The sequence below is a fragment of the Ambystoma mexicanum genome, chromosome 10, assembly GCF_040938575.1.
Source record: "Ambystoma mexicanum isolate Mex_15411 chromosome 10, UKY_AmexF1_1, whole genome shotgun sequence".
In the NCBI taxonomy this organism is placed as follows: domain Eukaryota; kingdom Metazoa; phylum Chordata; class Amphibia; order Caudata; family Ambystomatidae; genus Ambystoma; species Ambystoma mexicanum.
Window position 1 is genome coordinate 303092212 of NC_090932.1, and position 27314 is coordinate 303119525.

General features: G+C 48.6%; 1 protein-coding gene across 2 annotated transcripts in view; it reads right to left on the minus strand.

Moving 5' to 3' along the window:
• DGKD (diacylglycerol kinase delta) overlaps nt 1-27314 on the minus strand; it is a 1999080-nt gene that overhangs the window by 1466632 nt on the left and 505134 nt on the right. For both annotated transcript variants that reach the window (XM_069617880.1, XM_069617879.1), the window contains exon 4: nt 5224-5328. In XM_069617880.1, the coding sequence (XP_069473981.1) occupies nt 5224-5328 (105 nt within the window). The remainder of the gene's footprint in view (nt 1-5223; nt 5329-27314) is intronic.

The window sequence follows — 27314 nt, forward strand, 5'->3', positions numbered from 1 at the left end:
TTGTATCCAGCCAGGGGCTGCTGGATGCAGGATTCAAAAAAGGTTGCAGTCTTGAATTCCAAAAGGCTAGGCTAGTGGCATTCCCAAGTTCATGTCAGAGCGTTTGTGTTACTCCTGTATTAGTCAGCCAGATTTTCCACTCCCCAGGGATCCACGTCTTCCTCTTTGATGCGTGGTTTCTGCGCCTCCGGTCGGGCCGGGGATGTTTCGTTGGTGTCACCCCGGGTTGTACAATCCTTCGATGTTCCTGGGCCAGAGAGAACGTGAATCTCCAACCAGTCCCAGACTTCCTTGGGGCTGTGAAACTCGTGTACTGTAGTGTTATAGTAGAGCTTGAGCGTGGCCGGAAAGAAGTGCATATTTAATATTGAGGGACATCAGCTTTTTCTTCTTAGTACGAATGCTAGGACGTAACTCGTGGAGTAACTGATACTACAAAGCGAACTCACAGAGCATATGCTAATGGAGTAATGTAGTAGCGACCCGCCGGGCCCTTACACTGCATTGCTCATATCCTCTGAAAGCACCAAAACGAGGCGGAGGAAGGAGATACAAAGAAGTGGAATCAACCACTAGAGCGTTACTTGGAACACCCAGCGCCATCTTGGTAGTAGTCTGCAATATTGGCCCCACATGCCTCCACCTTTTCCAGAGAGACCAATGTTGGGAGTGAGGTGCGACAAGCCGGTATTACTTCTGTGGAGCGGTGACGGGGTGGGAGCCACAAAAGCGCTCCCTTAGTCGGTCACTGCCCCACACCCCACTGCCGGAATGTTCTGCACTCACCACCGCAGTGCCGAGTTGTCCCTCATTGCTCCAGCAGTATTTAGCTCCTGTGGTAAGTGCCCTCTAATGCTTCTTCTTTTGCTGCTGTCGCACCGGATCAGCCCTGGGGCCTGGGTTAGACTGTGTTGTTGTCGGATCAGGGGGAGCGGGAATCCCAGCCCCACACCAGCTCCGGGAGCGCCTCTCTCACACCCACGCCGGGGCCAGGTACTTCCTGCAACGGGGGTGAGGGCGGGTTAAAGTCTCGTCCTGCCTGTTGGTGTTCATCCCTCACTCGAGCTCCGGGTCACTCCCCTCACATTGCCGCGGGCCGGGTTCATCCCTTCTTCTGTGGACCTTGTCCGCCTCTCACACCCAGCAGCAGGAGTCAGGCAGAGATTCACTGGTGTTGTTCCTGACTGTGTGGGACCACCCGTTGGGCCAGCTCTTTCTTTCTTTGTCTCTGTTACGTCCCATTGCGCAGCGGTGTTCGTCCGCTTCCTGCTTCCTCTAAGATTTGAAATGGTAAGTGGGCTCTGCGTATGCCAAGAAATCTGCTGTTTTTAGGCTATACAGCACCGATTTTCTCTGGATTTCACAGGGCACCTTGCAGAGACTTTCCTCTCTCCGCACACGTTGAAGTTGCTGGGATTACCAAGCTGCAACAAGGACCTTTCTACCTTTGCCCAGTAAAATGATCCAGCACTCGCAGAGGCTTTCTTGCAAGTGATTCCTGAGGGACAAGAACTAGAAAAGGGGAGCTCCTTTTTCTTCCTGAAACAGGGATTACTATATAGAAAGGAAACCTCCAGAAAAGACCCAAACAAAACACAATTAGTAATTCCCAGAACCCATCGTAAAATCCTGCTACAGATTGCACAGTTTCATTTGACAGGAGGACATTTAGGACAATCTAAAACCCAAGCTCACATCAGTGGGAAATTGTAATGGCCAGGTATACATGCTGATATAAAGAACTTCATCCAGACGTGAAATATGCCAGAAAACCAGCAAACATATTCCCTTACCTGTGCCTCCAAACCCCTTACCAATCATAGAAGTCCCTTTCTCCCGAATTGGGATGGATATCATTGCATCACTGGAGACTTCTAGACTGGGTAATAAAAAGTTCCTGTAATCATTGATTACGTTACGCGATACCCAGAGACATTCCCCATGCGGAACAATACAACCCAGCAAATCTTAAAACATATACTACCATTCTTTTCTAGGGTTGGTTTCCCCAAGGAAATTCTAACGGATCAGGGTTCCAGTTTTATGAGCAAACTCATGGGTGAAGTCAAGGAATAACTACATATTTCTATCTTAAGAACCTCAGTTTACTACCCCTAAACGGACAGATTGGAAGAGAGATTTAGCAAAACCGTTAAGATGATTTTGAGAACATTGGTAGATAAGGATGGAAAGGACTGGGATAGCATTATCCCCTCGGCCCTATTTGCAGTAAGAAAGACCCCTCAGGCATCCACCGGCTTCTCTCCTTTTGAACTACTTTACGGCAGAGAACCACAAGATGTCTTAGACAAGCTCCGGGAGACCTGGGAAGAGGCATCTATTCCCCTCTCACAAACAGCTACCCGATTGCGAGAGCATATGAACCCATTCCAAATCTAATCTACACTCACATGGAAAAAGCTCAAACCCAACAAAAGTCCACCTATGACAAGAAGGTCAATTTAAGATTTTTTTCAGTAGAACAAAAGGTATTAGTCCTCTTACCTACCTCTGAAAATAAACTTGTCTCAAAGTGGCATGGGCCATATGAGGTACTAGAGCAAACAGGGACCTGTACCTATAAAACAGCCCAACCTGACAGGAAGCAAAAGATCCCATGTAAATCTCTTAAAGGAGTGGAAAGAAAATCCTTCTGCTGCCTCCGCCTCCATATTGTCTTGTTTGGTACCGGAAGAGATAGACAATTCTATGCTTATTCCCCAAGAACTATCTAGACAGAAACAAGAAGAATTAAAAAACGTGGTTATGGCATTCCCCAATGTGTTCTGCGAGAAATCAGGGAGAGTACATGGAACATATCATTATATCACAACTCCAATGGGAAAAGTGGTCCATTTAAAACCCTACAGACTCCCAGAAGCCAGAAAACAAATAGTGGTTGTGAAAGTGAATAAAATGCTGTAGGCAAACATTATCGAGCCCTCTTCAAGCCCATGGTCCTCCCCTATTGTGTTGGTAACAAAACCTGATGACTCTTGGAGGTTTTGCATACACTTCAGGCAGGTCAACACCACCTCCGCCTTCGATGCCCATCCTATGCCATGCATCGATGAGTTAATAGATAAACTCGGAAGTGCCACATTCCGATCAACCCTAGTCTTAACCAAGGGATATTGGCAGGTCCCTGTACATGGACCTGATAAGGAAAAGACAGCCTTCTCAACGCCCCTATTCCAGTTCAAAGTCCTCCCTTTTGGCCTGCATGGGGCCCCAGCCACTTTCCAACGGCTTACGGACAGGATATTACAGCCAAACTCTGATTTCTGTGGGGCCTATATTGAAAACATAGGGCCTCATTACATGGTAGGCGGTAACCATGGCGCTATTAGCGCCATGGTTGCCGCCGGTATTTTACCGTGTCCGCCTTGGTGGATGGCGGAATTCCCGCCCTACTCCAAGGTGAGCGGGGCGGTAATTCCCCATTCACCAAGGCACTTCCCCATTCCCATTTTTGCCCTCATAGGGCATAATGGGAATGGGGAAGGAGCTAATTACGGTACCGCAAATTGCGGTACCGTAATTAGCACCGAGGTCCCTTTGCGGCACCCTACTTAACGGCTGGTAAAACCAGCCGTTAAGGTCGGGTCCCGCAAAAGGAACTCGTAGTAAGGCGGTATGGGTTAACCGGTACCGGTGCCCTTACCGGTACCGGTGCCCTTACCGGTAAACCCTTACCGCCTAACGTGTAATGAGGCCCATAGTCATTTATATTAAGACTTGGCATGACCATCTTTTTCTATGCATATTATTCTTTTATTTCTAATCAACCATTATCAATACTGAGCAAGTATGAAAATGAAGTATGTTGAAACACAGTCTCCCCCACATAAATACCCCATTATTTGTGAACACTCTCTCTATAAATATAACTCCAGAGGCCATCTACGGTCCCAAGTACAGAGCAACAGCATTTGGACATAGTCTTGATAGGATCTCAGGAGCAGATAATGGTTATCCTCAGAAGACAAAAGGCCATCTAATAGTTCTGCAAGGCACCAATCCATTCTTTCTCTCCGCTAAGTCTTCCTTCGTTTCATTTTCCTCCCATCATTGATGAATTGAAAGGTTTTTGATCAGAACTGGGACCTGGCTGCCCCCCATCCTGACTTCAGGGAGCTTCCAGCAAACTGCAGACTGCTCGCGCCTCTTTCCCCCTCCCTTCTCTTTAGTTCACATCACAACCCTGACCTCAAAGTATGACCATCTTTTTCATCTTTCTACTATTGTGAGTACCCTCAGAGAAGCCGGCTTAACTGCCAAACGATCGAAATGTAAGCTGGCTCAATCGGCCGTGAAATACCTCTGCTTCTTTGTAGGGAACGGCAGTGTCCAGCCCCAACGAGAAAAAGTGAAAGCCGTCCTAGTTACCCCCAGGCCTTAGACCAAGAGAGACTTTAGGGCATTCCTAGGATTGATTATTACCGTAGGTTTAGCCCAAGTTTCTCAGATAGAACAGCTAGGTTGATAGATAAATTAAAGAACGCAGAACCACAAAAGATTAATTGGACTGATGAGAATGATGCATGTAACAACAACCTAAAAGAAACCTTGTGCCAGATCCCAACCCTAAAGGTAGTAGACTTTTCAAAAGAATTTGTGTTACCAACTGATGCCTCTCTCACAAGGTAAGGAGCTGTTTTATCGCCAATTAGTGATGGATTAGAACACCCTATCCTATTCACTAGTCGAAAACTCTTACCACTTGAGAATAACTACTGTGTGTTGGAATTAGAGGCCTTTGCCATCAAATGGGCAATCCCCTATCTAAGATACTATCTTCTAGGGAGGAAGTTCACACTGGTCACCGACCATTCAGCTTTAGTATGGATAAGTCAATGGAAGGACTCTAACCCTCGAGTCATGCGATAGTTCTTAGACCTGCAACCCTACTGTTTCACTGTGTCCTTTTTATTTTGACAAAGACTCCACTAGGACTGCGTTATTATTATTTGATGGTCGTAGCTTCCTCCCATCCTTAGATTTAGGTTTAGATAGGCGTTCAACCAACCCTGATTGTTCAATAAACAACCTTGAACTGTGATCACGTGTGTCTGTCTTCACCGTTTGATACCATGCCTTCATTACAAAACATATTTAACTTTACATAACAAGGGATGGTGTGTACACACACACACACACACACACACACACACACACACACACACCCTCACCCACCCCCCCTGGAAACAGGATATGTCTTACTTCAAAGTGTTCCCGGTTCTGCACGGTTTTTAGTGCTGCTATCCAATCTTCCATTTCTTTCCTGTTGTCAGCACTCAGAATCAGCTTCCGGCAAGGGGTTATAACCTAAAATGGAAATAGTAATGACAGTGAGGCCCATGAGAGCAGATAATTGTTCTCATCACACAGACACACACAGAACCATATGCAACACAGAAAAAAGCATACACTCACTTCACAAGCCACAACAAACTGAGCCACAACATGACAATACAATGAAACACAGCCAAAAATGCAAGCAACATTGACAATATGTCCTGCACATAAGATTCAGATTTTTTGCATCATTTTGTGTGAAAATGATGCACACATTTGTCAATGGGTGTAATGTTGCACCAGAATTTTACTTTTACCCACAAAAGAAAATGCACCTCGAAAAGCCATGTTCCATATCTGTGATGTCAGACTGGTGGCTTCCCACTGCCACTCTATATGCATAAATAGTATGGTCCATAGGCCATCCCTTTTCAAGAATCCATAAGCGCCTCATGGAGGTTGGCCCCTGAATGGTGCAGCTGGGCAGGGCCACAGTGCATGAAATTTCGCTGCACCTGGCAGTGCCTCATTGCTCTACTGTCGCGAACATAAGGTGGCAACAGCATAAGGAGGGGAGGGTTGTAAGCAACTGCATGACATAAGTAGTAAAGGCTAACTTATGTTGAAGGGGCATGGATAGCTTGAGTAGAAAAAATGATGTTTGCGCTGGCTGGGGAGAGGGAGCAAGAAGTGTCGGAGTAACAGCAGCAAGAAAAAACAGGATTTTTTGCAGGAGTGGAGAGCAATAGGGAGCGTGCAGTAGGAAGAATGAGACATAAGGGAGGACCCCCCACCTGGTTCATTGACCCTTAATTCATAGAGGAGTATTTTCTGCTCAGTTTTTAAAGTGTGACCTACTGTTGTGTCTATAACACCCATGGATCCCATATAAGCATCACACATACTGTACCTGTCACCATGGCCATTACATTTACCATACCACTTAATAGGCCAAACAAAATACTGTACATATCAAAATGCCCATCAGCAGAGGTCAGTCTAAGATTTGAAGAAGGAAGGGTTTTTTCTAGTTCCTGAGGACACTGAACCTACGTTTGGAAGGCAATGTGCTCTGTGGAGTATCAGAAGAAGGACAAGGACACTCTGAGGACATTTGTTAACGAATAAGAGAATGCCCATCTTTCCTATCACTAAGGGGATTCCCCACCGATTTTACTAAGGTGCTCGTCAGACATGGATAAATGTTCAAAGAAAACAGTCAGCCGCCCAAAGCGAACCCTACCACTTTTATAATCAATGAAGGTCAGGAGAATGACTCCCTACATGGTTGTGATTCTGCACTTGCCTTCTTTTCTTTCTCTTTTCCTGATCAGTATGCAATTCTAAAAATAGACTCTTGTGATCCCTTGTATTCGTTGTTGTATCTCCCTGACAGGATTGATGGTCTTTTTATCTCCTTTTATTAATGGCTGCTTGATTCGGGTTGGAATCCTTTTCTCTTTCCTTTAAGATTCGTAGATTTCTGATGTAGTGTCTTTTTCTATTCCTATACAGTTGTGATTCAACTTTTCCTTCTCAGGGCTTCTTTGTAAACAGTCCAACCTAGGGACCCCTCTGGTTCTTAGTGCACACTTATCTCACTCTACTGTGTTCCAATTTGTGCTTCTTAGACTCTGGGTTATTTTTCCCTTTTTTCCCAAAGGTAGCAATGTTCCAGTTTTGTTTCTCTTCCTCTACGTAGATTCTAGGCTTCTCTTTATCACATTAATACGGTTCCATTACATTAATGGGATTTTCACTGTCTCGTCATTTGTACTGGGACTCTGATATTGTAACGAGTCCCTTTTTCCTTCCCAGTATATTCCCATTCTCCTCTTTACCTTCAGTCATTAAGGGGAACGTCTCTGCTACCTGCAGGTGTGTGTGACCTTCTTTTTCCTTCTCTTTGTTTCTGTGTTTGTTCTCTGCGACATCCGCTTTGGATGCCTTTCCTTCTCCTTCCCAGCATCTCAGTATCGTTACAGGTACCGTGAGTCGGTTCATCAGTACAGTGGTATCGGCGTAGTTGAGGGGACAGCCTGTCCACCACCTGCCTGCACAGTCACGCCACCATCGTGCTCTCTGCTCCAGTCTTTCCAGCTTCTGCTTCCTCACACACGCTGACCCTTTAGTGTCTCTTGTTCCTCCCTGAAGCAATTCTGAACCTCGCGGGCTCTGCGACCTGCGCTGATTCCACCTTCCTCAGACGTGCTCTGTAAAAGGCCTTCCCCTGCATGCATCTCTCTCTGCCTTATCCTCCTATTTAATTTTACTCGGCACAGTTATTCTGAGTTTTTGACTTAAAGAGATAGGCTCATTTCCTAGCATAAGTCAAGTTTCTCTTCGTCCCAGTAACGGAACGTGTGCTGATTTGGTTTGTTCCATGATTCCATATAGGGCATCACATGGAAGGCATCCGGGAGTTCCTCGCAAGATTAGGAATCCCTGCCCCCCAGAAGGGGAGTGTCTCCCGGTGATGTTCCATTTGCTTTGACACGTAGAGAGGGTGTTACGAAGTGGGATCCCCTCCCTAGCCTCACAGGGAGGGGGCTCCCCCTTAGGGAGCAGGGACGTATTTCCTTGATTAGTCAGAGCTCACTTTTGTTGTAAAAACTAACATATGTAGGGCAAAGTCCTTCTTTTGAAGAAATGCACCAAATTTCTAAAAATGGCTAGGATGCATATTAAGGTAGCACACTTTGCCCTGCATAATATTTGTAGGCAAATCACTGCACACAAATGTCCTGTTTATATGTTCATCAGATTGACCATATTCGTATTAACAGCTCCATCAGGAATATTCCAATCGAGAAAATGCTCATGAAAACTGTGCATGTGGAAGCGTCTACAGAATGGTTGTAACAAGTATCCTGTCAGTGAATACGCCCTACCAAATGATTATAACTAGGACTAGAGCCATCAGGATTGCTGTACCTGTCAATGTGCACATCTAAAGTACACTCTCACTAAATATTCCAATTCAAATTCCTGCAGCAATAATAAGGTGATAATGACTCGCTGGGGCGGCCATCCTGGCCAGCAGTGGCCTATCTCCTAAGTTAAGGGCCCAAGCGTAATAAGGGAGCTTAACACAAGCTTGGCAGCAGCATTAACAGTCGTGACGCCCCACCCAATGAGACATGGATCTCATTACAAGTTTGGCGGTAGCCTTGCCGGTAAAACCGTCAGGCTGCCGTCAAACGTAAAAAATATTCCAGCACCCGTGAATGGGCAATTACCGGGCCATTATGGCCCAGCCGGACCCAGCAATTGCCCATTTGCGGGCGCCGGAATAAAAAGCTCCCTATTCCCATTTGAGCACCAAGATAGAGTGGTGAAACAGCCAGCGAACGCAAGGAGACACTATCAGCCTGGATGGAACGCATAGAGGGCAGGGCAAGGAGTTATTTTAGGGCGGTTGGAGCATGGCCTGGTTTGGAACAGGAAGTGGGAATCCATGGGTGAGCCTGCAATGAGGAGGCTTGGGTCGGAAGGCTCCAGCAGGGAATCGCAAATGCAGGCTTATTTATTCCAGTCGATTCAGACCACAATCTGGCCCTCCCTTTGTCTACCGCCTTCTCCTCGGGTGCAAATATGGCAATATCTTCTCTCTGCCCTGGATTCAAAGGCTTTCAAAGCATCTCTGGTCTCCAACTGTAAAAAGAGGCTGGGTAACCTATACTGCTGAGTAGATACTGAGGTGATTACAGCAGCTATAGCCAAAATAGGTTGCACCCTCCTCCAGATCAACAGTCTTGGCGCTGCCTCTGGTAACAGGGTTTACATGAGCATAGCTAGTTGTTTCCCCAAAGTCTTCACTGCTTAACCAGCCACAGAGACTTCCTTTGAATAACAGAAGTCAACTTTGCCATTCATGGTTCAGAGAGGGAAACGGACAGGACAGGACAAATTAATGAGTTACTATATTATGTCAATTATTCTTGTTCTACACTGCATGCAGTCCAGTTGGTACATTGTTTCCTTATAACCTGCCCCTTGTTATGATGCTCTTTTTGACACGGTCCTGGTGGAGATTGCGGTCCATCTATTGACAATGTACAAAGATCTCACCAGTTTAGACAACCCTAATCACAAAGTCAATGACTCGGCATAAATATTGGTAAAAAAAACTAGTTTGGGCCTAACCCATGAAGTAGGGCATACTCTGGACGGAATCTCCAAAAGTGCTAAAGGAATTAGAACATATATATATGTACAGCCTAAGGACAGTAAAAGGGTTAAGAAGCTTAAGCTAAGCTTATAGAACTCATTCCCTCCATTACACCTATCCCTGATGATGTAATCGTAGCTGGAAAAGGTCAAACATCCTGAATTCATTGAATGTTTCAGAGTTCAAAACTGATGCTACTAATGATGCCTTCAAAGGCCGCCAAAGGTGTTACCCACAAAATTGGTTCACCCCTAAATAAAACAAAATAATGCCTGAAACAATTAGATTAGCCACTGTTTAGACACAGATGGACTACACAGAGTCAGGTTTACAGAGAACTACAAAGACATATTAAATGAAGCCAAAGAAACCCAACTTTTTTCAGGAATGCATGCAAAATCTCCTTTCCCTCAAATGGAGCGCTCTGACTTTAAGAATGAACACAGGAACCACAAGGCCACACAAATTTGCATCATTACTACTCAGTGATAGGATATGAAGGAGGGCCATTTTAGCCAATGGATCAAGCCTGCATTATCGGGCAGAGTTTTACCCACTGGGAATATGTAAAGAATGTTCAGGTCATCCCTTCTAAGCACATTAATTCAAATAACTACTCACCGGCACTGTTTGGGGAACATTTAAGTGGACCTGTAATATGCCTCTACTTAAAAGGCCTCAGGCTGACCAGTCGGTTTACCTATCCTCAGGCCAATTTCCAAACAGCCTTTTTTTGCTCAATTGCTTGAAAGAGCTATAACCAAGCATTTACAGTCCTTTACAGAAACGAACCTTCTACCCAAAGAGTCATTTAATTCCTGTGCACAAAACCCGAATTTGTGATTAACTTAATCTGTTTTAGATGGCCTTAGGCTTGAAACTAATGCTGTCAGTGTTGGAACCCTGATGTAAAGAAATCTGAGGAAATCCCTCTGGTGTTTGGCCGCACCTTAGTAGTAACTACTATACATATATAGTAACATTAATAATCAGTCTTAATTGCTTCTTAAAGGTGGTGTAATTTTCTTTATTCGCTGTGCTTCACAGTTGGTTTTTCAGAGGCAGAGTATAAACATACGGCCAATGCATTTAGAAAATATGTCCATCGTCAGGGTCAACTCTGCATATAGACTGTACCATTTACTGACCCCCAAAAGCCTGCTTGTCTTCACTAATAACAGCTTCTCCAACAACGCAGCATTCTTGGAGAAGGAAGACAAAAATCTCCTACTGCTCACACACAGAGTAAGGTAATGAACCGCAAAGTTCCAATCTAGGGAATTGCAAAAATGACGATGCACACTGCAGACACTTATAAAATCTTACAGGTCCAGTTAAACTCTTATAGAAGCAATTTTCTCATAATCTAATCACTGTCCTCAACCAAACATCAGATAATAAGAGGAATTAAGACTCACATAAGGAACAGCAAATATCAGGAGGGAATACAAGAGCACAGAGCACAGGGGGAAGAACCAATCAAAGCCTGCCTTAGAGAACACGCACACCATGGATATAAATCACGGTGGGAAAATTCCTTAAGTGTCTTGAACCCGGAGGGAGGAAGCAGTACTACCTGCTGATGCCCACTTGATACAAGGGCAGGCTGCTGGGGAGAGAAAGACTAGATGAACGCTGCATGGAGGAAGCAGTACAAGCCTGGGAGACTGGGAGGAAAGGTAGGGTGCTGCTAAGCCCTTGAAGCCCTGGTTTAGGAAGGCTGACCAGAAGGGTAAAACAGTCCCTCTCAAGTCTGAGTGAAACCAAGGGACAAGTATGTTTTGTTGCATTAGAATAGGGATGGAATTAGAAGAGTAGGTGTTTGAACCGTTTGCTTTGGCCAATCTTTGGAACTTTCTATTATAATTTAGGGAAGGGGTACGCAACCTATGGCTCTCCAGATGTTTTGGACTTTGACTCTTATGATCCCACATCATTGACTACAGTGGTTAGGGCTGATGGGCGTTGTAGTCCTAAACATCTGGATAGCCACAGGTTGCCGGTCCCTGACTAATGGAATCCAAGAGGCTATGGACTTAAAGGTTTGAGACTTATATGTTGGCCAACCATTTGGACGTTTGAAGCAGGTACCCCTGAAGCGGTGGGGACTTATACGAAGAGGTTATGGACATTTATGTTTTATCTTAATGGGGACCTCAGGCACACTAAGGAATCACTGTTTAGTTTAACAGTTCCTCACACATTCTTATTCAGAAGTTCTGCTTTGGTTGTAGAGTTTCCCTTGGTCATGTTAGGCGTTCAAACCCGACTCTATGACAGTATTTTTTACCCGAATAAAGATATTGCTGAACCATACTTAATGTGTCTGTTGCTTTATTGCCTCGAGTTCCTCACAGGGATCCATCAGATTGCCAACCACAATCCCACCTTTATCTAGACAGTTACAAATAAACAAGGCATACATATCTGCTGCTCTATGCAGGAATCAAGGAAGGAAAAGTCCCTTACTTAAAATCCAAGTTCTACATCATGGGTATTTTCATTAAATTTCTCAACATCGAAAATATCTGTCTGAAGGACCTTGAAACTTCTTCAAAAATAAAAAATATTCTTCTCATTTTAACCAATTATACATTTTTTGAAAGCCTATCTGATTGAAGAAGCAGATCACATTCAGGTCTTTTATATACCAAGGGCGTCAATAGCAGCATGGGGAATGCCAATGATGCCATGTCAAAGTTGCTGTGCAGCTGTACAATACCCTCCAGTGGCTACGAAAAAGGTGCCTGGCACGTCTATGACTGTTAGATACTTTAAAGATGAGGATTCTGTGCGAATAAGGCATTAATTAGAAAACCAATTATGTATTCACACAATCACTTCATTACAAAGGCAGACGTACAACTAAAATAACTTAACAAGCCCTAACAAAATTGTCAAATGAATGAAGCAAATAGGGAACTTTGACAGGAAACCTATACGATACTGCAAAAGTGAGCATGGCAAAAATACTGTAACCGCAGCACCTCAGCAGGAGGAAGAACCGAGGGAGGCCCAGTACCTAGTGTGTAGTAGACTTTACTCTTTAACCTTCATCCATGTGAATTGAGACTCAGCAAAATGCGAGAGATGAAAACTCATTGCTTTTCTCAAACAAAACAGTAGCTGACAAAACGCTTTGGAGGTGACAGAATACGATTCAATTCAGAAGCAGTGTCTACTGGGAATGGAAAGCATCCAGCGTGAAAGAAGAAACTTTGGACTAATAGCAGGATGAGAAGAGGGAAGGGGGTGCCTGAAATTGCACTGCACAGTTACCAAATTCAAAGCTGTCCTATGATACAGTGAAGTGGGAAGGAACTTGAGTCATGACTTTGGCAGGATGCCTGTAGCCAAGTAAAACCCTAGAAGCCAACCAGCAATTCAAAATAAGACATATGCTAAGGTTCCAGAGGGGACAAATACAATGTGCCATGGCTGTTGAAATCAAGCAGAGGAAGAGGTTAAAATGACAGACAAAACAAAATATTAAAATCTTGGTTCCCCATCAATTATCCATTAGTGCAGGGGGCGTGGCTACGAGAGCCATGTAAGAGGACGCATCCCGGAGGAGCTCCCGAGATCCTGCAACGATCCGGGCAAATATGTGCGGTACGACGTATCGCTGACCACCGACGATACACAGGATGGTGTGCGAAGGTATTGGCCACGCATTGTGAACTTTTGGAGAGAATCGGATTAACAGCGACGGAGATCGGTGACTATGTGTTAAAAGACTCCGCGAACAAAGGGCGACTCAAAATGGCCGACCGGGGCCCGGGACTGGAATAGAGGCGAGTTGTGCGGTGGCCTAGCTGTGACGGTGCACTGTACACAAACTTGCTACTTTAGCAACCGATCGATTTTCTGAGCCATGTCGAACAGGCCGGTGCGGCCGAAGGGGAAACAGCCTACCTTAGATGACTTCACTAGAACTCCCCCGAGCCAGGACACTACCAAAAGTAAGGAAGCGCTGGCTGGGAGTGGCACGACATCTTCGTGCACCAACCAAGAAATCCTGGCGGCGATTGTGGAACTGAGGGCGGCCTGGGAATCCAAGTTGGAACTGGCCGTTACGGAACTGAAGATTGCACTGGATCGCAAGGTTGGAGAGGTCCAAGAGGACGTTAATCTGCTACGACAAGATGTCAGGACCCTGGCGGAGCGCACGGAGGCCCTCGAAAAAGAAGTTGGCCCGAATACAGCAGATTGCGCCACTCACAAGGCCGATTTGCATGCCCTGACACAAAGGATGGGCAACCTGGAGAGCAGAGCGGAGGAGGCTGAGGGACGAGCCCGCCGCAATAACATCCGCATCGTGGGCCTACCGGAGGGGATGGAGGGCCGGGACCCCACGGATTTCATCGAATCCATGCTCTTACAGGAGATATCTGGAGGGGCCCTATCTCAAGGATTTGCGGTAGAAAGAGCACATAGAGCCCTAACTAGGAGGCCACCTCCCGGGAACCCGCCTAGGCCTGTGATCGCCAAAATCCTTAATTACCGCGACCGGGAGAGGATACTGGAATACTTCCGCAAAGGAGGGACGATCACGAGAGGAGCGGCAAACATCACGGCTTATCCAGATTATACTTTGACTGTACAGCGTAGTCGCATGAACTTTGGGTCTGTAAAGCGGAGGCTGAGAGAAGCGGGCCACAAATATATGTTACTCTATCCTGCAAAATTGAAGGTCTTCCATGCACATAAAACCTTGTTTTTTGAAACTCCGGAGGATGCCATGGGATGGCTCGATGCGCATGGATGCCCCCAGGAACCAGAAGCTCGGCCCAGAAAGGACTCGGAAGAGACACGGGAATCATAACATGGCGTCGCAAGATGGCGTGGCTCGTGGGACTTGAATATAGTCGGTGTGACACTTTCGGTAAAGAAGGTCAGATGACACTATTTGTCAGGACACTGTGAACTCTTATTTGATCGGGAGCCTTACGGGGCGATACTCTCTACCTCACAATAGTTTTAGTTGGGTGACCACTAGGGTGACCTCACCCTACTGGGCTCCGTTCGCCGATCGGTGTTTGCGGAGCTAGATGTGGGGGTGCCTGAGCTCTGAAGCTGGAGCTGGGCAGCAGTTGGGGTGTGTGATGTTGGGGAAGGCACGGGTGGGGGGAGGGGAGGGGAGTTGGGGTTTAGTTGTGTATATAGTTGAAGGGAGTTTGAGCTTATATGAGGAGTTACTGGACCAAAACGCTATCTGTGTCATGGGGGCGGTTGGGGGTCGCTACATGGGAGGCAGGGGGGAACGAACTTGCCATGGGAGACCTTAAGATTGTCACCTGGAATGTCAGGGGACTTAATAGTTATTTAAAAAGGAATAAAGTTATGTTGTACCTCAAAAGGCAGAGGATTGACATCGCACTATTGCAAGAAACACACCTGTTAGAACTGGTTGAGAAAAAGTGGAGTGGCATGGTGGTGGGCTCCCCGTACTCTGCCTATGCTAGGGGAGTGTTCATCTGGGTAGCACCTCACGTTCCGTTCAGAGTCACGTGGCAGGAGGTGGACACGGAGGGCAGGTTGGTTATGCTCAGAGCCCTGGTGGAGGATAGAGAGGTTTGTATTATTAACACATATGCCCCCAATCAGAATGCTGCTGCATACTTCAGGACCCTATGCACCCGTCTGGGCACATGTGTGGGGGGAGCGATCATTTGGGGAGGGGATTTTAACTGTGTTCTCGACCCAAGGGCTGATAGGTCCGATGATGGGATTGATCGGCCCACCCCGGCGGCCAGAGTACTACAGACGTTACTGGGCGACTTTGGGCTGGCTGATGTTTGGCGACTGAAATACCCTGGTACCTCGCAGTACTCTCACTACTCTGCCCCACAGTGCTTACACACGAGATTGGATTATTCTTTTGCCACGTCAGAAGTGGTGTTGGCGACCACTCAAATTGAATATAAAGCAAGGGTCCTATCGGACCACTCGCCCTTAGTGCTGACCTGGCAGTATGGCCGCCCTCGTGCACGAATACCTACATGGCGCCTCCGTGCGGAGGCGCTTAAGGACACGGTTTTCAGGGAGGACATCAGGGAGGCGATCCAGCGGTACTTTGAGGTTAACACGGGCAGTGTAGATTCGGCAGGCACACTTTGGGAGGCATTCAAGGTAGTGTTACGGGGGGACGCTATTTCCAAGTCGCAGGGCCTGCAGGGTGGGGTTCTGATGGAGTTAGAGAAGGCGGAGAGACAACTGGAGCGCGAATGTAGCAAGGCAGGAGGGGATGCAGACCTAGTACTTGAGCTGCAGCAGCGGTGTTCGGAGCTTTGGGAGAGGCTTTGTAACCTTAACTATAGAAAATATGTTGAGAGGCAGCATGCGGGTGGAGACAAAACTGGCCGCCTACTGGCATGGCTATATAAGAGAGAAACCCCTAGGCCCCCGATTAGGATGATGGTTAGAGAGGACGGAGAGGAGGTGGACACCCAAGAAGGAGTTAATGCAGCCTTCCTTGATTACTATAAAGCATTGTATGAGGACATAGGGGGAGAAAATCAGGCAGAGATCAGAACTACACTGGAAGACATAGAGCTGCCCAGGATTAGTGAGGAGGAAAGAGAGGAGCTGGACGCGCCTATCACACTAGAGGAACTGGAAGAGGTAGTGAAGGGATTGCCCACTTGTAAGACCCCGGGTACGGACGGACTCCCTAGTGAGTTTTATAAAGTGTATGGAGCAGAGGTACTCCCCCCGATGCTAGAAATGTTCAATGAATCTTTCGAGAAGGGTCGGTTACCGCAAACGCTCAGAGAGGCGCTGATAGTGCCGCTCCCCAAGCCTAATAAACCCCGACAAAGCTGTGGATCTTATAGGCCGCTGTCGATGCTGAACCAGGACAGCAAGATCCTTACGGCGGTCCTGGCCAACAGGCTACGTAGGGTCATCAGTAAACTGATACACCCGGATCAGACGGGCTATGTCCCCAACAGGAACATAACTCACAATCACAGGCGACTTCACCGAGTGATTGAAGAGGGGAATAGAAGCGATGAAGAGATGGTGGTGGTGTCCCTAGATGCAGTTAAGGCATTTGATTCAGTGAGGTGGCCGTGGTTGCTGGCGGCCTTGGAGAGGTACGGGTTTGGGCCTGGCTATGTGAGGTGGGCGAAACTGCTGTACAGCGCGCCACTGGCCAGGGTGCGCACGGGATCTGTGATATCCAAAAGGTGGCGACTTAGCAGAGGCACCAGACAGGGATGCCCCTGGTCCCCGATGCTGTACATATTGGCCCTGGAGCCCCTGGCGGTGTACCTTAGACAGCAATATGACCTGGTTGGCATTGAGGTGGGAGGAGAGAACCATTTGATATCCCTATATGCTGACGACCTGTTGTTGTACCTGAGGTGTCCGGAGGAAAACCTCCAGTACATTTTAGAGGTCATGGAAAAGTATGCGGAGCTGTCCGGCATAGCGGTTAATCCCAGCAAATCAAGTATGTTTCCGTTGGGGAGCTTTATTGGAGTCCCTCTGGAACGGTTGCCGGTGTTGCCCGTGCCCTGGGCGACTGAGTCTTTCCGCTACCTCGGAATTGATGTATATCATGCTGTGAAGGAAGAACACTTGCACAATGCCGAGGCGGCGGTAAAGAAAATCCGCGAGAGTATGCGGTTTTGGGAGAAGCTGCCGCTGGCAATGGTGGGCCGGGGGGCGATGCTTAAAATGGTGGTCCTGCCCAGGCTTTTGCACTTTTTCAGTAATACACCATATTTCATACCCAGGAAGTTCTTTGTCAAACTTGATAGTGTATGCAGGGACTTCCTGTGGCACGGCATCCGCAACAGGGTAGCCTTGTGGAAACTTCAAAATTTCCACGATAGGGGAGGCATCAAGCTGCCAAACTTTGAGGCCTATTATGTGGCCAGCCAGCTGCAATACGTGACCAGATGGCTCTCAGATGAGGAAACTCCTGAGTCTAGACTGGTTGGGAGGGACTGCGCCCCGTTTTATTTAAAGGAGGTCGTCTGGGCCCCTAGGTCGGACTTGCAAGGATGCCCAGGTATGTTGCTGCTGGGGTGGAGAATTTGGCGTAGAATGTGCCAGCTGATTGAGAGCCCACACCCGTGTTCCCCGCATGTGCCATTGGTCTCCCTAGCTATGGGGGACAGCCAGCTCAGGAAAATTATCAGGACGTATTGGGAAACGTTTGGACTGGCCACACTGGGAGACATATGGCAGGATGGGGCCATTAAAGAATTCGTAGACCTGGGTGAAGAAACAGGGTTGCACGGGGGCCAATATGTTACATACCTAAGGCTAGTACAGATCATCCGCAAAACTTGGCCGGAGACGGTGCTGGCGGAAGATCCGGATGCACTGATCGGAACGATATATGATATATCAGAGGGCGGGCATGAGATCTCTAGATTATATGAGGTGGTGATGACCCGGGTGGGGAAGGATTTGATGGATCTGAGGCTTGACTGGGAAGCGGAAGTGGGGGTACAGATGACTGATGGGATGTGGGAGCGGGCCATGGGATACCATAAGAAAGTGTCCAGGAATGCCAGATTGCAGCAAATATAGCTGTACATCACGCACAGAGCATATATGACCCCGAAGAGAATAGCTAAGTTTGCGAACGCAGGCAGACAAGCATGCCCGAAATGCGATGAAGTAGACGCAGGCATGACACATATGTTCTGGTCCTGCCCAGTGATTGAAGGCTTTTGGGGGGAAGTGGCACAGAAATTGGCAGATAAGGGGGTTCTGCTACCCATTGACACGGCCTGGGCCTGCCTCTTGGGAGGGTTCCCTAGACCACGGAACACCAAACATCTTGGGAAACTGAGAGACCTGGCGTATGTACTTGCTAAGAGAAGGATAGCTATGAGTTGGAAGCAACGCCATGGGCCAAGAATAGAGATATGGTGGCGGGACCTGCAGAAGTGGGCAGAGGCTGAAACGGGGGTATGGCAGGAAGCGTGTGGTATTTGCGGGGAGGAAGAAATGGGCAACCTGGCGGCTTGGAGAATGTTAATCACGGGACTCTTTGGCGCGGAAATGGACCCTGCTGCTTCCGGGAGGGGCGGCGCCCGGCCGCACCAAGCGTACACAGAACTGTAAGGCTGATAAGCTCTCGGGGGAGGGGGGGGGGGTTTAAGTGCAGTAATACGGCATTAATTGATGTTTACAGTTTGTAATGTATAATGCTGCAAGTTTGGTTTGTATTGTATTATTTTAAAATAAAAAATTATTTAAAAAAAAAAAAAAATTATCCATTAGTGCAGAGACAAAGATTATTTGCATCATCTGTAACTTTATTTTCTTATAGACACTCTATCATCCTTCAGATTACAAACGTGGAATGCTAAAGTACCAAACTGAATCTTGATACTTTATTAGAAAGCCTCCAACAGGGCACCAGGTGGCATTGAAGGGTGCCCTAAAAGCAAGACAACGACCGCACAATTCAGAACACACAACAGCCAATTAAAAAACAAAATGTGTCCCCAAACTTAGAATGAGTGGAGATGAGAATACAATGAGTTATCTACGGGTAAATCAAAACACACATCAAAAGAACAAGTTACTTTCTTACCTGGTAACGTTCTTTCAATGGGATGGTCCGACGACGTATTCCATATCTATGACAGGTAATGTCCACAGCTGTGCTGCTTTTGAAAATCTTCGGCGTCTGCGTTCTGCGTCGATGACGTCGATGCGCCGTCCCCGAGGACCTCCTCCGACGGCCGACGTCACCCGATGTGATAAGTAGGACGCACGACGCCCATAGCCTCAGTTATAGTTTTTTTTCCCCCAGAACATGTGCCACCAGTTTTCTGCCAGTCAGACACACAAGGCCTTGCGGGGCGCTAGCTGCAATCGCAAAAGAAATTCTGTAGCGGGGAAGGTAGGGAAGGAGCGATATGGAATACGTCGTCGGACCATCCCATCGAAAGAACGTTACCAGGTAAGAAAGTAACTTGTTGTCGAGGGGATTGGGTCCTCCGACGTATTCCATATCTATGACAGACTCCCAAAGCAGTACCAAGCAAGGAGGTGGGAAAAGAATTTAGAACACAAATTTTGCATGACCAATCAAATTGCGGAATATAGGACTGCCTTGCCAAAGGCCAGATCCTGCCCTCTGATGGAATCGAGGGAGTAGTGATGCACAAAAGTATGTACTGAAGCCCAGGTGGCTGCATCACAGATGTGACGAATAAGAACACCCCTCTGCAGGGCAGTAGACGCAGCCACTCCCCTGGTAGAATGGGCCCGCAAGCCAGCCGGAGGGTCCTTACCCGCCAAGCGGTAACACTCGGGAGATAGCTAAAATAATCCAACGAGACAAAGTCTGTTTCGTCACAGCTTGTCCCAAACTCTTTCCAGCGTAACCAATGAAAAGTTGATCGTCCACTCTGACCCGGGACATGCACGAAATATAAAAGCTCAACGCTCTCCTAGGATCAAGCCTATGGAGCCTCTCCTCTTCCTTACCAGGATGTGGAGAAGGATAGAACGCCGAAAGAACAACCTTCTGGCTCAAATGAAATTCCGAAACCACCTTCGGAAGAAAAGAAGGACGAACTCTAAGGACAACCCTGTCCTTATGAAACACAGTGAAGGGTGGCTTAACTGAAAGTGCCTGTAACTCACTCACTCTGCGAGCGGAGGTAACCGCAACCAAAAACACAGTTTTCAGAGTTAACAGCCTCAAAGGGCAAGAATGTAAAGGCTGAAACGGAGCACCCATAAGAAACTTAAGAACAAGGTTCAAATCCCAACCGGGCCCCAGAAAAGGTGACGGAGGGAACACATTAGTGAGCCCTTTCAAAAATTGAGAAATTAAAGGAATCTTAAAATAGGAACATTCTTCCGACGAGCGCTTAAAGATGAACAGCGCCGCCAGGTAACCTTTAATGGTACCCACTTGCAAGCCCCTGTGGGCCAAGGAAAGCAAAAAAGACAGAACCATGGGAATGTCACATTCAAAAGGATCCACATTCTTAACTCTGCACCAGTCGCAGAACTTTCTCGAACCGCAACGGTACAGAGACTTTGTTGCCGGCCGCCTGGCCGAGAGCAACACCTCCATCACGTCTTCAGGGAGGTCCCAATCCTTATACCTCAACCTTTCAGAAGCCAAGCGTGAAGGTTGAGGGATCTGACCTCTGGATGGAGAACCTGACCCGCCTCCCGTGAAAGCAGATCGTCTCGGTAGGAAAGACGACATGGAGGGCAGATGGACAAGCCGAGAAGGTCCGGGTACCACGTCCTCCGGGCCCACACCGGAGCAATGAGGATCATCCGGGAACCGAACCTCTGTAACCTCTGCAGTACTTGCGGGATGACGGGGACTGGAGGAAACGTGTACAGCAGTGGGAAGGACCACTCCACCACAAACGCGTCTCCAAAGGCTCCTTTTGGAGGAAATTCCTGCGAGCAAAACCTTTCGCACTTCCGGTTGACACTGAAGGCGAAGAGATCTACTTGAGGGGTCCCCCAAAGGGTGAAGGTCTCCAGGAGAATCTCCTGAGCCAGCTCCCACTCGTGAGAGATCGTGCTCTGCCTGCTCAGAGCGTCCGCCGTCTCGTTGTCGTCTCCGGCCAGATGAACAGCCGAGATCGAAACTTCCTGCTGGATGGCCAGAACTCAAGCTGCATCGCCTCCCTGCACAGAGGAAGTGGCCCTGCCCCCCCCTTTTTGTTGAGGTAGTGCATGGCCACTGTGTTGTCCGTTAGAATCAGGACACTCTTTCCTCGCACAGTCGGCAGAAAAGCCTTCAGGGCAAGCCTGACGGCCCTCAGCTCCAACAGATTGATATGGAGTCTGGACTCCGACGGAGACCAACGACCACTGACTGTCAGCCCGTTGGCATGAACTCCCCATCCCGTGAGGGATGCATCCATCACGATCGTCACCTCCGGCCAGGGAAGCCAAAATGGGGCCCCCTTCATCAGATTGCCTTCGACGGCCCACCACAGAAGGTCCTGGGCGACCGAGGGCAGCACCTGAACAGGGTCCGACAGCCTGCTGGAGGACTGAGACCACTGGAGCTTGAGTGCCCACTGCAAAGATCTCATCCGCCGACGAGCCTCTGGCACCAGAAGAATGCAGGATGCCATGAGGCCGAGCAGTCTCAAGAACTCGGACGCTGGGAGATTCTGGGCAAGTTGAAACTTGTGCACCATCTGCAGAATGTGAAGAGCCCTCACCTGGGGAGGAAAACACTGCCCCAGGGATGTGTCGAGCACTGCTCCGATGTACTGGAGCCGCTGCGTTGGTGTCAAGTGGGATTTCTTTAAATTGAGGGAGAAGCCCAGCTTCCGAAGGGAGTGGCAGGTGACGGACAGATGATCCAGGACTTGCTCGGGAGAGCTCCCCCTGATCAACCAATCGTCCAGGTAGGGGTAGACATGAATCCCCCCTTTCCTGAGATGCGCTGCCACCACCACCATGAGCTTGGTGAAAACTCTCGGGGCGGAGGTCAATCCGAACGGCAGGACCCGAAACAAAGTGCGAGTCGCCAACCGCGAACCTCAGGTACTTCTTGTGCTTGGGATGGATCGGCACATGGAAGTAAGCATCCTTGAGGTCGAGAGACCCCAACCAGTCCTGAAGTTGAAGGGCCTGGAGGACTTGAGAGAGTAACCATCTTGAACTTGTCCTTCCTGAGGAGTTTGTTCAAACCGTGCAAGTCCATGATGGGTCTCAATCCCCCGTCTTTCTTCGAAATCAAAAAATAAGGGGAATACCATCCCTTGTTCCTCTCCGCTACAGGCACCAGTTCTATGGCGCCTTTCTCCAGCAGGGCTTTAATTTCCTGCGCAAGGAGCAGATCCAGACTTATCAAAGAGAGGTTCCCAGGCAGATTGTCGTGAGGCCTCTGCCGAAAAGGAAGACAGTAGCCGTAGGTTATGATCTCCAGAACCCACACATCTGAAGTAATGGCTCGCCACTCTACAAGATGCTGCACCAACCTTCCCCCAACCGACGAACCATGGGACCTGGCCTCATGACTGAGCAGTAGCGGCTGCGGCGTTGCCCGAGGTCAAAGAGGCAACTGCCCAAGCGGCCTTGGCACCTCGAGTACCCTTGTTTCCACCTCTTGCACTCTTACGGTGGCCTCTTTGACTGCTAGCTCCTCTTGCTTTGCTGAAGGACGAGTAATAGCAAAAGGAACCTCCCCTCCATTGCTGTCCCCTAGGACGAAAAGGCGGAGGTTGGCGAACTGCAGCGCCCAACGACTTCACTGCAGCTTTGGAGGTGTGCAAACTCTCAAGGCTCTCGTCAGCCTTGCTGCCAAAAAGATGTTCACCGTCAAAGGGCATGTTGAGGAGCCGGGACTGCACATCAGGAGTGAACCCAGACTTCTGCAACCACGCAAACCTGCGTATTACGGTGCTCGCCGCCATGGACCGGCTGACACAATCTGCCATGTCCAATCCCGACTGAACGGCCTCACACATGGCATCCTTGCCATCCTGAACCATAGCAAGGAAACCATCCCGTTCGTCCCCTTCGGGAATACGTTCAGCCGCTAATGCAACACAGTTCCACAGAGTGTGTGTGAAACGAGACAAGGCACATATGGAGTTGGCCGCCTGAAGCGCCATACCCCCTGAAGAAAACACTTTCTTCGCCCAGCCGTCAAAACGTTTGTCGTCCCTATCCAGAGGGATGGTAGGATACGACGCCTGCTTTGCCGGGGCCATAGCCGCCTGCACCACCAAACTCTCCGTATTGGGGTGCCTGGACAAGTAGCAGGGGTCGCTACTGGCTGGACGGTATTTTTGCGACTAAGACTTGCCCACTGCCGGGAGACTCTCCGGAGCAGTCCAAGCCGCTGCCACCCTTCTCTGCAGAGCCATATGAAACGGCAAAACCGGGTCAGTGGGGGGGACCAAGATCAAGGATGTCCGCGAGATCATCCTGAACGAACTCCCCTGGGGGAGCTGACCAACCCAAGTACTCGGTGACCCGAGACATAAGGCACCGATATGAAGAATCAGCATGAGTGCCAGGCTCCGGCCTACAAAACTCCACCTCCGGGGAGGTGTCCAGTCCACTGGCATCATGCAGTGGCTGCCTCAGGTCATCAAAATGGCTATGGCCCGAGATAAGCTCATCTGGTACCGTAACCGGAACCAAGCCGTCATCAGAGCCTTCATCACGCTCTGAAATGTACTCCGGGCGAGGAAGACATCTGGGGACCAAAGCAGTGCCTGACCTTAGCCAGAGCTTTTCAAGGGGCTAACCCTGTGCCACGGGGCCCCTCCGACACCACCGCCTCGAAAGGCGTTGAGGGCGCCGAACAAGTCGTTCGTCAAGCGAATCGGCGTCGACGTCAGCTGCAGCACCGCCAGCATCGACGGCGTCGACACAGGCCTCGAAGCCGGAGCTCCGAGCGTGTCTCTCGACGATCTAGGCGCCGACAGCGTCGACAACCCCCTCGGAAATCGTCGATGACCTCGGCGCCACAGGCGTCGACGTCTTCTTCGAAGATGGCACAGGATCACACGGTCTTGAGCGCGTCGAGGACCGGGACCTGGAACGGGCATGGCGAGAACGGCTACCCTTGTCCGAGCGGGACCTCTCCCACGAGCCGTCCCTACCACCCGAGCCCGAAGGCGTACGAGCGGTGTCTCTCGACCGGTGCCGACCGACCCCACTCGGAGGCGCGGACAGACCAGTGCCCTGCGATTCAAGAATCGCTAGCATCTGCTTCCCGAAGGAAGCCCATTCCTCCGATGTTGCTTGCATGGAGGGCTAAGCGACCCGCCGATGGGCGGAGTCCTCGGAAGAGGATGGGGAATACGACCGATGCCGGCGCTTCCGGGAATGCCTCGAAGAGGCAGAGGAGTGGCGAGACCGACTCCTGGAAGGAGAATCACTGGACTTCCGACGATGACGCGGATAGTCGCCACTCGAGTCATCCGTCGAAAGCCCCACAGACCTCGACTTCCGGGGCTTAGACACCCGACCTATCGACAGCTTCCTCTTGAGTTCCCGCAAGGCCTTTGCCGTGAGCGACTGGCAGTCGACAGTCGTCCGTATCGTGGGCCTCCCCGAGGCACCAGAGGCAGGCGTCGTGCGAGTCTGTGACCGACATCTTGGACCCACAGTCCCCGCATTTCTTGAAGCCCGGACGCAGGGTTGAAGAGGAAGTAGACATCGCCACGAACAGGTCTTCACAAAAAACCAAACCGGTTCAACGAGCCGAGAAGAAAACAGCAAACTCCAAAGAGTCGAGGCGTACCGAGATTCACGAAGTGAACACGTTCGTGGAAAAAACGGAACTGAAGCTATGGGCGTCGTGCGTCCTACTTATCACATCGGGTGACGTCGGCCGTCGGAGGAGGTCCTCGGGGATGGCGCATCAACGTCATCGACGCAGAAGATTTTATGAAGCAGCACAGCTGTGGACATTACCTGTCATAGATATGGAATACGTCGGAGGACCCAATCCCCTCGAAAGATTGTTATTAAATGTAAATCATTTGTTCTAGTAATGAAAACTGCATCCATGAGATTCCTCATGCAGAAAGACTATTCAGCAGTAACAACCCACAAGTAGGAGGGTCAGAGGAGAATAAAGAGCAACCACCAACCCTAAAAATTACTAAAGAACAGCTCTGCAAAGCCTTGATTCAGCCTTAGTGTCCATATCATGTCTGGTAAGGGCGTGTGAACTGAATGTCGAATTTAAAAACCAGTCTAATCTTTTCGAAAGAAGCTATCTAGCCCCTCATTGAATGAGCTTTGATTCCTTCTCAGGCCTCCTTTTTTGGCTTGCTCATAGCAGAGATTAATTTACAGATGACGCAAATGAGAAATTGTATGTTTACAGACAGTGCAATCTTTTTGGTTTCAGAAAACTGTACAAGAAATAGTTTGTAGTGAACTCCCGTGATTGGCCAACACAAAACCAAGAGGTCCTTCCAGGGCTCAATTTGTGAAAATCGTCTACTGCCTTCGAAGGGTGAGAAGGAAAGAAAAGAAAATTGAGGTGGACCAACACAACACTCAAGAGAAAATTAGGAATCCTAGATTGTTGTCACTGCTTCCGAGGGGGATAGAGGGGACCCCCTTTCCATGAGGCCAGGGAGATGAGGCCGCTACCCGATAGTCCCCCTGGGGGTGGTACTCAGCAGGTGGATCTCAAGGGGAGGGAAACACCCCCATGGTACGAGGGACGACACCTTGGGAATTCCCTAACACCCCAACCTTTCTCACACTGTTACTCTGCAAAGGATATAATAACCCCACACACTTCCATGCATGTCTGCAGTGTTACTTTCCCAAAAAACACTGCGACGAGAGGAAGAACATTGTGTACAGGGATGACGATAGTACTGGGACGAGGAAGAAGTGTGGAGTAATGTGGAATATTCCACTGAACCACTACAAACACACTAGTCAATTTGTGTCAAGCAAATCGCAATGCAACATAAAAAGGGAAGACAGACTTGTTGATGAGAGAAGCCCTTCCAGAAGGAAGCGGGAGATTCTAATCCTGGCAGCAGTAGAGAAAACGGGACGCTGATGGTACCAGGAGCGGGACGCTTACCCGCTGGTAGAGGCATTCCCAAGGGAACCATCGCAGACAAACACTTGAGAGGAGCAGAAACCTGAGCCGCTAGCCAGACGCGAAGCCTGGAGCACATGGAGAAGCCGAGACGTGCAGCTCAGAGACCGGCAGTAAGCGCAGAGCCGCCCCAGTTCCTGAAGCCGCAAAAGGAATCTAAGGCCCGAAGCACCCACAAACAACCGAAGACGACCGGTAAGCTCTCCAGAGAGGTCGAGGAGGACAGGATGGTTGGTGGGACGGCTAAAAGAAGGGAGAATCACAAAGGCGAATCTGGGACCCGCACCCACAAACCTAACAAAGGCTTCCAAAAGCAATTTTCATAGTCTCAGTACCTGGCAGGAAAGTGTACCAGGCTGGCTGTAACCAACCAAGTAGTAGTAGTAAAACGAGAAGTACAACAATAAAAAAATACAGAAAAAGGCAATTCTGGTATTCGCACCCATATGAAGAGAGAGCCAAAACAGTCACAGTACCTGGCAGGATTGTATACCAGGTTGGCTGTGACCAACAAAGTAGTAGCAAAGCAAGAAGACCACCATCAGTACAGAAAAGGCAAGTCTGGGATCCACACCCATATGAAGAGAGATCCAAAGCAATCTTCATAGTCGCAGTACGTGGCAGGATAGTATACCAGGATGGCTGTGACTAACTAAGTAGTAGTAAAATGGGGAAACCACAATTAAAAGCGCAAAGAAGGAAGAAACCTGGGACTCACTCACATATAAAGAGAGAGACAAAGTACTCTTTATTGTCACAGTACCTGGCAGGACGGTGCACCAGGTTGGCTGTGAAACCAAGGAAAAGACAAGAGGATTTTTCATAGTCAAAGTATCTAGGAGACACAACAGCCAGGTTGACTTTGAAGTGTACTGGGAAGAAACTAGGGGAAGGGAAGCATCCTCCCTAGTAATTAGTACATACAGGACAAAGGCAAGAAAAGTGAGATATTCTTCAACATTTGGACAAGGCAGGAGAGGAAACCAAGGGGAATGGAAGCAAAGCCCCCTTCTTGTTGTTTTGTGTACATTTTTGGAACACTAAAAGAAGGAAGACCCTCATTGGACATTCAGAGGGTGAGACAACCTGGGGACTAAAGTTGACATTTCTTTTGAAGTTTATTTGTTGCACCATTTTGGAACATTGTTTTGTAAGCTGGAAAAGGACTTTGAGACAAAAAAACGATCCCATTTTCTCATTAGTTTGAGTTCTTTTTGTGAGTACTGGAAATGGGATTTTTGACACAACGATGGACTTATTTCTTTGATCTATGCTGACAGATTTCTTAGA